General features: G+C 45.0%; 1 protein-coding gene across 1 annotated transcript; it reads right to left on the bottom strand.

Annotated features, from left to right (window-relative positions):
* Positions 1-6916: 6916 nt before the first annotated feature.
* Positions 6917-10253, bottom strand: LOC112224799. The gene is made up of 8 exons (XM_024388461.1): positions 10006-10253; positions 8758-8939; positions 8378-8507; positions 8237-8267; positions 8061-8097; positions 7628-7805; positions 7324-7358; positions 6917-7133 (listed from the first exon to the last, which is right to left on the bottom strand). The coding sequence occupies exons 2-8, from the start codon at positions 8893-8895 to the stop codon at positions 6960-6962; spliced, it is 723 nt and encodes a 240-aa protein (XP_024244229.1). The 5' UTR covers positions 8896-8939; positions 10006-10253; the 3' UTR covers positions 6917-6959.
* Between the last annotated feature and the right edge of the window lie 286 nt (positions 10254-10539).

Here is a 10539-nt window from a genome sequence, read left to right as displayed (position 1 = left end):
TTGAGATGTTTCTACAACTTGAGTGGAGTCCAATTGATTGGACATGATTTGGAAAGGCACACGTCTATATAAAAAGGTCCAACAGTTGACAGTACATGTCAGAGCAAAAACCAAGCCATGAGGTCGAAGGAATTGTCTGTAGAGCTCGGAATTGTCTGTAGAGCTCAGAGACAGGATTGTGTCGAGGCACAGATCTGGGGAAGGGTACCAAAACATTTATGCAGCACTGAAGGTCCCCAATAACACAGTGGCCTCTATCATTCTTAAATGAAGGAGGTTTGGAACCGCCAAGACTCTTCCTAGAACTGGCCACCCAGAAAAAAATGTTAGATATCAGGGGAGAAGGGCCTTGCTCAGGGAGGTGACCGAGATCCCGATGGCCACCGACAGAGCTCTAGAATTCCTCGGTGGAGTTGGGAGAACCTTCCAGAAGGACAACAATCTCTGCAGCACTCCACCAATCAGGCCTTTATGGTAGAATGGCCAGACGGAAGATACTCTTCAGTAAAAGGCACATGACAGCCTGTTTAGAGTTTGCCAAAAGGAGAAACAAGATTCTCTCGTCTGATGGATTGAACTCTTTGGCCTGATTGCCAAGCGTCTGGAGGAAACCTGGCACCATTCCTACAGTGAAGCAAGGTGTTGACAGCATCATGCTGTGGGGATGTTTTTCAGCGGCAGGGACTGGGAGACTAGTCAGGATCGAGGCAAAGACAAATGGAGCAAACTACAGAGAGATCCTTGATGAAAACCTGCTCCAGAGTGCTCAGGACCTCAGACTTGGTCGAAGGTTCACCTTCCAACAGGACAACAACCCTAAGCACACAGCCAAGACAACACAGGAGTGGCTTTGGGACAAGTCTCTATGTCCTTGAGTGGCCCAGCCAGAGCCTGGACTTGAACCGGATCAATCATCTCTGGAGAGACCTGAAAATAGCTGTGCAGCAATGCTCCCCATCCAACCTGACAGATCTTGAGAGGATCTGCAGAGAAGAATGGGAGAAACTCCGCAAATACAGGTGTGCCAAGCTTGTAGCGTCATACCCAAGAAGACTCGAGGCTGTAATCACTGCCAAAGGTGCTTCAACAAAGTACTGAGTAGAGGGTCTGAATTCTTATGTAAATGTCATATTTCCGCTTTGTATTTTTAGTAAATTTCCGAAAATGTAAAAAAATAAGACTGTAACCAATCAAATGTGAAAAAAAGTAAAGGGTTCTGAATACAAAAGAGTCCACTTAGCCAGATGATTACATGACCCATATATTTAGCCAGGTGTGTCTGGGGCTGATGTGGCCATCTATTGAAGATCATGAACAGGTCTAGACAAGAGAGTCCTATCCACTTAGCTGGGGGGGATTTGATATGTAGTGTGTTTACCAGAGACAATGTTTAGAACATGTTAGGATATAGGCCAAGGACTAGATAGTGTATTTTTATATGGAGGTTATCCTTATTGTAGGCTACTATTTTCAACCTTATATCACTCAGTTTAGCACATGGCTTCATCTGAAGATTTCAAGAGATGGGTGGGGCTAAGGCTTAAGAGGGAGTGAACGATGCTGAATGAGCTCGTCTACAAGGTGGAATAACAAGTTTATCACATTTAAAATATGTACAACTTAACCATGTTTCCCCAAACTTTAGTGTATGACATACCATTTTGAAGAGTGTATATTTCTAAAATGTACGAAAATGCCAATCTTGGAAATGGTACATAAGACTCAAATGGTAAATGTAGGCACATATATTCATCGACATGGCCAAGGCTTTCGACTCGGTTTAACAGCCTTGGTTTCTCAAATGACTGCCTCACCAACTACTTCTCTGATAGAGTTCAGTGTGTCAATTCGGAGGGCCTGTTGTCCGGACCTCTGGCAGTCTATGGGTGTGCCACAGGGTTCAATTCTCGGGCCGACTCTTTTCTCTGTATACATCAATGATGTTGCTCTTGCTGCTGGTGAGTCTCTGATCCACCTCTATGCAGATGACACTATTCTGTATACTTCTGGCCCCTCTTTGGACACTGTGTTAACTAACCTCCAGATGAGCTTCAATGCCATACAACTCTACTTCCGTGGCCTCCAACAGCTCTTAAACGCAATCAAAACTAAATGCATGCTCTTCAACCAATCACTGCCTGCACCCGCCCGCCCGTCTAGCATCACTACTCTGGACAGTTCTGACTTAGAATATGTGGACTACTATAAATACCTAGGTGTCTGGTTAGACTGTAAACTCTCCTTCCAGACTCACATTAAGCATCTTCAATCCAAAATTAAATCTAGAATCGTCTTCCTATTTCGCAACAAAGCATCCTTCACTCATGCTGCCAAACATACCCTCATAAAACTGACTATCCTACCGATCCTCGACTTCGGCCATTTCATTTACAAAATAGCCTCCAACACTCTACTCAGAAAATTGGATGTTGTCTATCACAGTGCCATCCGTTTTGTCACCAAAGCCCCACATACTACCCACCACTGAGACCTATAAGCACCTATATTGGCTGGCCCTTGCTTCATATTCGTCACCAAACCCACTGACGCCAGGTCATCTACAAGTCTCTGCTAGGTAAAGCCCCGCCTTATCCCAGCTCACAGGTCACCATAGCAGCACCCACTCGTAGATATATTTCACTGGTCACCAAAGCCAACTCCTCATTGGGCCGCCTTTCCTTCCAGTTCTCTGCTGCCAATGACTGGAAAGAATTGCAAAAAATAAAAATAAAAATAAAAAATAACTGAAGCTGGAGACATATCTCCCTCACTAACTTTAAGCATCAGCTGCCTTAGCAGCACACTGATCATCACACCTGTACATAGCCCATCTGTAAATTGCTCCTTTGCACCCCAGTATCTCTACTTGCACATTCATCTTCTGCACATCTATCACTCGTGTTTAATTGCTAAATTGTAATTATTTCACCACCATGGCCTGTTTATTGCCTTATCTCCCTAATCTTACTACATTTGCACACACTTATTGATTGTATGTTTGTTTATCCCATGTGTAACTCTGTGTGTGTCGTACTGCTTTGCTCCATCTTGGCCAGGTCGCAGTTGTAAATGAGAACTTGTTCTCAACTGGCCTACCTGGTTAAATCTTTTTTTTATTTATTTTTTACATACAAGGGTAAAGGTGAGGGCACTGAGTTCATGTTGACGTGTGTGTGTGTGTCACCTGCTCCTCTGTGATAAGCTCCTGGTCAGTGTGTGTCGGGGTGTCTCTGACACACCATGGATAGCTCCTTCATTCTGCTCCAGCAGCACACCAACACCATCTGAGCTGTCACCCGGTAGCCCTCGCAACTACCACCTACAACTCACACTAAATACCATCTCATTATCAAATCTATAGGCATACAACTCACTATTTACAAAAAGCCTTCTAGAATGTGTCATGCCAAACAAATCGTTTTTTCACTGTGCTTGTAAACATTGCCGCACAAGAGCGATGCGCGCCATGTTGGTGGTGAACCAGTATCTCTACGTTAAACCTCTCCATCGCCCAGAAAACTCCCATTCACCAGCTCTGTAAGCGTTATGTCAAAATAAGTTTGTTGATCACCAAATTTGATCTAAATACAAATTTACAAGAAAGCAAAAAAATGCATATTGGAGTGCATTTCACACTACTTTTGAATTATAATTCAAATGTAAGGCCCATATGAATGTCCTGCTTGACAAAATGCTTGTCATCATCGCAAATCAACTACATTATACTTAAAAATGTCTTCAACTAGTAAAATTGCTCTTTGGCTAGCTTTTGCTACAGCCTTTGTCAATGACTGGTACCATTCTAGTTGACAATTGTTGCGTCCAAAATAGGTATTTTGCAAAGCTGACAAACAAATACAATCTTAGTTTTATTTATTTATTTTTTATTTCACCTTTATTTAACCAGGTAGGCTAGTTGAGAACAAGTTCTCATTTGTAACTGCGACCTGGCCGAGATAAAGCATAGCAGTGTGAGCAGACAACACAGAGTTACACATGGAATAAACAATTAACAAGTCAATAACACAGTAGAAAACAAAGGGGGGAGTCTATATACAATGTGTGCAAAAGGCATGAGGAGGTAGGCGAATAATTACAATTTTGCAGATTAACACTGGAGTGATAAATGATCAGATGGTCATGTACAGGTAGAGATATTGGTGTGCAAAAGAGCAGAAAAGTAAATAAATAAAAACAGTATGGGGATGAGGTGAAAATGGGTGGGCTATTTACCAATAGACCATGTACAGCTTAGTAACTGGTCAAGCAATAACCAAAACAATAGTGTAAGCGTATAAGAACCCCAAAAAGTATTTTTGTTTAGAAGTAATAAATACGTAAAATGGGGGCAGACTGGATGGCTGTCTTTCTGCATCCGTACTGATAAACCATCTATATGGACTGTGTCGTGTAGTATCCACTCTAGTGCAGAACACATCAGTATCAGTAGGCAGTGGTGAAACACTGACCACATCAGGACATAACTGGTACTGCAGCTATAAAAGTGCCTACAATACTGGTTCTGTCCTGATGGTGTCAGTGTTTTACCACACGTCTGCTGTTTCTGAGGTGTCAGGTTTAGGGAAAGTGGATACCTGGGTCAGTTGTACAACTGAATGCATTCAACCAAAATGTATCTTCCGCATTTATCCCAAACCCTCTGAATCAGAGAGGTGTAGGAGAAGGCCTTAAATCGACATCCATGTCATCGGCACCCAGGGAGCAGTTGTTGTTAGGTGTTAACTGCCAACTCTCTCAACCTCTAGGCTACCTGCCGCCTCCTAACAAAGACACAGCAGAAGCACAAGATTATGATATCATATATACTAGTTCAGTGAGTCAGTGAGATGTGTTGACCTGTGCTTTCATGCCCTGGTTGGTCTGTGGGAGCTGCAGGTCCGTTCTCCTATCCAGACGGCTGTGTGACCAGCTCACTGTCGCTGGTGAAAAAGTTGTTGGTGTCGTGAGGCTGGATCTCCTGCAGGATCCTCTGCAGACCAGCGGATGTCTCTGAGAAGACGCACGTGCACGTCCTTATGTAGGGCCAGGAGTTTTTCCTTACTAAGAACAACTCTGGGCACTAGTTATGAGGCATCCTCACTCTATTCTAGACCAATCAGAGGTGCTGACCTAAGTCAGTATCCATGGGGATGAGGCCTTCAGTGGAGGAGGTCTGGAAAACAAATGACACTAAGTCAGACATCCTATAGGACACTGTGATGAGCTCTGACAGCACACTACTCCACTGGCCTTTCAGAGTTAAACACCTGGACACACAGAATGAACAATACACACCAAAGACTGGCTATGACGTGTGTGTGTGTGTGAGTGTGAATGTGCGTACCCAACTCACCTGGTGTTGAGCTGCAGTAAGGCAGCGGTGATACAGTCGGCTCGGCCGTAGATAGGTGAGGAGGCTGTCACCGGCAGGGGAGACCACTGCCTTCAGACACAACAACTACACATCTGGACCTCGCTTTGTGCACGGAGGCATTATCATGCTGAAATAGGAAATGGGCCTTCCCCAAAGTGGGAAGCACAGAATCATCTAGAATGTCATTGCATGCTGCAGCGTTAAAATCTCCCTTCACTGGAACCAAGGCGCCTAGCCCGAACCATGAAAAACATCCCCAGACTATTATTCCTCCTCCAACAAATGTTACAGTTGGAGCTATGCCGTCGGGCAGGTAAGCATTCTCCTGGCATCCGCCAAACCCAGATTTGTCCGTCGGACTTCCAGATGGTGAAGCGGAATTCATAACTCCAGAGAAAGTGTTTCCACTGCTCCAGAATCCAATGGCGGCGAGCTTTACACCCCTCCAGTCGACACTTGGCATTGCGCTTGGTAGTCCCGTTCTCTGAGCTTGTGTGGCCTACCACTTGGCAGTGGAGCCATTGTTGCTCCTAGATGTTTCCAATTCACAATAGCAGCACTTACAGTTGACCGGGGCAGCTCTAGCAGGGCAGACATTTGACAAACTGACTAGTTAGAAAGGTGACATCCTATGAGGGTGCCACGTTGAATGTCACTGAGCTCTTCAGTAAGGCCAGTCTACTGACAATGTTTGTCTATGGAGATTTCATGGCTATGTGCGCGATAATATACACCTGTCAGCAATGGGTGTGGTTGAAGTAGCCAAATCCACTCATTTGAAGGGGTGTCCACATACTTTTGTATACAGTGCTTTTGGAAAATATTCAGACCACTTCCCTTTTTCCACATTTTGCTACTTTACAGCTTTATTCTAAAATGGATTAAATTTTAAAAAATGTACCCCATACAATACCCCATAATGACAAAGCCATTTTTTCCACATTTATCAAAAATAAGAAACAGGCATTTACATAAGTATTCAGACCCATTGCTATTCAAAATTGAGCTCAGGTGCATCCTGTTTGCATTGATCATCTTTTAGATGTTTCTACAACTTGGAGTCCACCTGTGGTAAATTCAATTGATTGGACATGATTTGGAAAGGCACACACCTGTCTATATAAAAAGGTCCCACAGTTGACAGTGCATGTCAGAGAAGAAAAAAAAAGAAGAAAAAAAAAATCAGGTCAAAATGACTTGTCCGTAGAGCTCCGAGGCAGGATTGTGTTGAGGCACAGATCTGGGAAAGGTACCAAAACATTTGCCACATTGAAGGCCCCCAAGAACACAGTGGCCACCATCATTCTTAAATGGAAGAAGTTTGGAACCAGCAAGTATCTTCCTAGAGCTGGCTGCAAAGGCAAACTGAGCAATCAGGTGAGAGGGGACTTGGTCAGGGAGGTGACCAAGAACCTGAACTCCAGAGTGCCTCTTTTGAGATGGGAGAACCTTCCAAAAGGACAACCATCTCTGCAGCACTCGACCAATCAGGCCTGTATGGTAGAGTGGCCAGACGGAAGCCACTCCTCAGTAAAAGGCACATGACAGCCCACTTGGAGTTTGCCAAAAGGCACCTAAAGGGCTCTCAGACCATGAGAAACAAGATTCTCCAGTTCAACAAAGCCAGGGCCCCGTGACGAGACAGGTAACGAGACAAACCCGCAGGACGGCCACTGTCATATAGCCCGGTACAGCTTTGTCTCAGCCACACGGGGGCGCACTCACCAACTTGTTCTGAACCTTGCAGGAGACCTGCCACCTGGATAGGCAGATGGACAGACAAAAACATACAGAGGGAGACAAAAAAGTTCCAGAAATCAACATCATGGCCATTACTATCAATGAACAACGAAAATTAATCCAATCAAAATGAGTCATTCAGTGTACTTGAGTGTATGGGGTGTAGTCACTCACCCCTGCGGCCACTATCTCCACTCCCCATGACACACCTGGCCAACCATGCTCTGGACCGACTGCACAAATTCTGTAGAGAAAAAGTGAGTGAGGGGGGAGCCTACTCATTACTTAAAAGCTGAGTGCTCACACTTTATGAACCAATGTTGAGTAACCTGGAGTATATTCATTCAGACTAAGACCATAGCAAACTGTGGCAAACAGTTGCAAAAGTTTTGCAATGGAAATCATTTTACAATGAAAACGAGAGTTTCTATTGGACAAATTCAGGTAGGTCCCTGCCCGTTTCTGTTGGTTTCCTAGTGAACACACCCCTGGTGTAGCATATACAGTCCTCACCATCTGTGAGGATGTGTGTGTAGCAGTCCAGTAGGTCACTAAGGGTCAGCTGCAGGGAGAAGTAAAGATGGGTAGCCTGTAGGGTGGTGCTGATGGACTCCTGGGACCTCTGCACTACCAGCATGGAGGCCTTGGCCGCAGCTAGACACAAGCTAGGCCTGTACCACATGGCGACCTGCTAGCTAGACCACTAAGACAGCAGGGGGCGACATACACACACCAGTCAGTCAGAGGCCACGAACCACATGTTTTTCCTATCCTGATACTTGGGACCGGTGCCACTTTTGTTTTAGCCCTTACACAGCTCAGTTAAACCACCAAACTCATTAAGTCCTGGATTAGTTGAATCATGCGTGTTACTACCGAGCTGGAACAAAGGCATGCCGTCCTGTGGGTCCAGAGGACCAAGATATATGAGCACAGGATGTCTTACCTGTTGGAGATATTCACTTAAGGCCTTCTGGAGGGAACTGTAACACTGGAGAGAAGAACAGAGGGAGAGGCATATTATCTAAAGGCATCACTGAACTCTGGGAAAAATGGTTCTGTGTTTGAGCTCATCATCCTGAGCAGGTTTGATAATAACCTGAAGGAAAACAAAGCACTCACCTTCTGTTAGCAGACTCTATACACCTTTCACCTGAAAAGCAATAGAGCATTCGGTATATAAATGAACTGCGAATGAAGTGTATCTTCTGAAAATTATACCAAACACAAGAGACAGCCTAAGTGAGGAGATTCCATACGTACCGAGAGGGAAGCCGCCTAGGCAAGATGTGATGGAGTCTATCAGATTTGGGTATGCGGTGTGGTCTGAGCCGAGATTGGACAGACAGTCAGACAGGCACCCGGACAGCCAACCAACAGTCTGCTCCTGCAGCTAGTCTGGTGCAGAGCTCAGGGCACTGCAGATTGCAGAGAGAACATGTAGATTAAGAGAGTAGCAATTCTATAACATGTTTGCTAATCTACTGGAAAGACAGAGCTGTGGTCACAATCCCTGGATGTGCAGGTTTTGGTTCAACTTCCAACCCAGCCGTAACACCTGTTCAACTCATCAAGGTGTTGATCAGCAGTTGAGTAGTTGAATCAGGTGTGGTTGTGCTGGGCTGGAACAAAAGCCTGCACACCTTATGTGCCAGGGCTTGAGACTGAGGGAGAGGAGGAGGTGGTGAGATGTACCTGGCCCTACGGAAGGGGTTCTTGGCCTGCAGGGAGGTGTAGATGAGGGTCAGCGTGTGCAGACAGTCCTGGGAGGAGAGACCCATGGGAAGTTTCCGCCTCACTCAGCCCCCTCCACCTGAGACCCTGCCTGGAGAGAGACAGACACAATTAGACCAGCCAGGAGAACATAAGATGTACCTGCACTGCAACATAAGGATTACAATATCTCTACGACGGGACAAAAAACAATACTGTCATCCAATTACCTCCTCCACACACATTTTTCATTTATAATCAACCTCACACGTTTGCTAAGGTTGGGCGTTAACCAGATTTTCATACCATCATTCCAGTACCATACCGGGGTATACGGTATTTCCAAAATGTTAAAACAGACAAAACAAATTTAGGCAGCAGGGATCTTGATTCAGGAGGGGATTCATTGTCTCTGCTGTAACCAAGAACCTTGATCTGATGAGTCACATAGGGTGGCGCAGAATTGGCCCAGTGTTGTCTGAGTTAGGGTTTGGCCAGGGTATGCAGTCATTGTAAATAAGAATGTGTTCTTAACTGACTTGCCTAGTTAAATAAAAGGTCAATTTTAAAAAAAAATTGACGACGCTGGGCCAATTGTGCTAACCAGGGTCTGTAGTGACGCCTCTAGTACTGATGCAGTGCCTTAGACCGCAGCGGCAATCGCTAGTTAACTTATAGTTAGTTATAAGCAGTGGCATAGCACGCAATCCTGCAGTCGAGCTCAACCACCCCCTAAATATCACAAAACTATCCACAGAGTAGTGTTATTAACCCGACTTTACCTACGCTGGTCTGTACCGAATCACAGACCAAACGGCAAAATCTTCCAGCTGATTGAGAGGAAACGGGCTTCTTATTGTTTACATATTGTGCATCACATGCAATGAGTCAAGAGATTGAAAATACAAGTGACAGAACCTACCGGCGCCGCAAAAAGTTGGGTAAACAACACTTTCCTGTGAAGACCCTACCTGCTACTGCCAAAAGGACCAACAGCATGTACAACCGGTAGAGTAAACTCTAATATATTTATTCAACATTCTGGCTTGTAGAGACTATAGCGTCTTTTTTTTTACAGTGACTTCTTTCAGACTGATAGCCACGGAGTAACCATGGTAACAGTCTGATGTTTAGGCAAAAATAAAAATCAGGCGCTAACACCAAGACCATCTGCTTACCTCTCAAGACCACAAGCCTCCACTTTTACAGTTTTCCTGTTTGTCGCCATGATTTAAAACCTGTGACACAACAACCAGGGTTTAGCGTGAGATAGCAAGCTATAGAAGGTACACTGTTGGGAGCGTAGTTGAGTCAGGTGTGGTGGTGTTGGGCTGGAACAAAAGCCTGCACACCCTGGCTGTAGCTCTCCTGGAACATGATGTGACTAGGGGTGTCGTGGTGACCATATTACCGCCACACCGGCGGTCTCGAGTCATGAAGGCAGTCAAATTCCACGTGACCGTTTAGAGACACGGTAATTAGGCTTCTCCAAACTCTGATGCTGCTGATGGTCATTAGTAGCCTACCAAACTTGCTAACTGCCTGGTTGGTACTCAGCACTCTAGTGTCCCTCTAATGACTGACTATGCAAATGTAAACAAAAATCTAATGAAACACTTCATGAGAACCCATGAGCTCATGTTGTGCAACATTTCTATAGGCTATGCAATTGCCTGAGAAATCAGTGTGATGCCTCTTAAGAGGAAGATCCC

This window comes from Oncorhynchus tshawytscha, linkage group LG01 (assembly GCF_018296145.1).
Source record: "Oncorhynchus tshawytscha isolate Ot180627B linkage group LG01, Otsh_v2.0, whole genome shotgun sequence".
Classification (NCBI taxonomy): Eukaryota; Metazoa; Chordata; class Actinopteri; order Salmoniformes; family Salmonidae; genus Oncorhynchus; species Oncorhynchus tshawytscha.
Note: the sequence above shows the minus strand (reverse complement) of the source record. Positions and strands in the feature narration are given on the sequence as shown.

What these genes read in the sequence shown, in the direction of transcription:
- LOC112224799 (XM_024388461.1), bottom strand. Translation starts at nt 8,895, where the DNA reads ATGGGTCTCTCCTCCCAGGACTGTCTGCACACGCTGACCCTCATCTAC. An exon ending in CACACACATCCTCACAGATG is followed by an intron (nt 7,359 to 7,627) that starts GTGAGGACTGTA and finishes TTTTCTCTACAG; the next exon opens with AATTTGTGCAGTCGGTCCAG. An exon ending in TCCAGAGCATGGTTGGCCAG is followed by an intron (nt 7,134 to 7,323) that starts GTGTGTCATGGG and finishes CTGCCTATCCAG; the next exon opens with GTGGCAGGTCTCCTGCAAGG.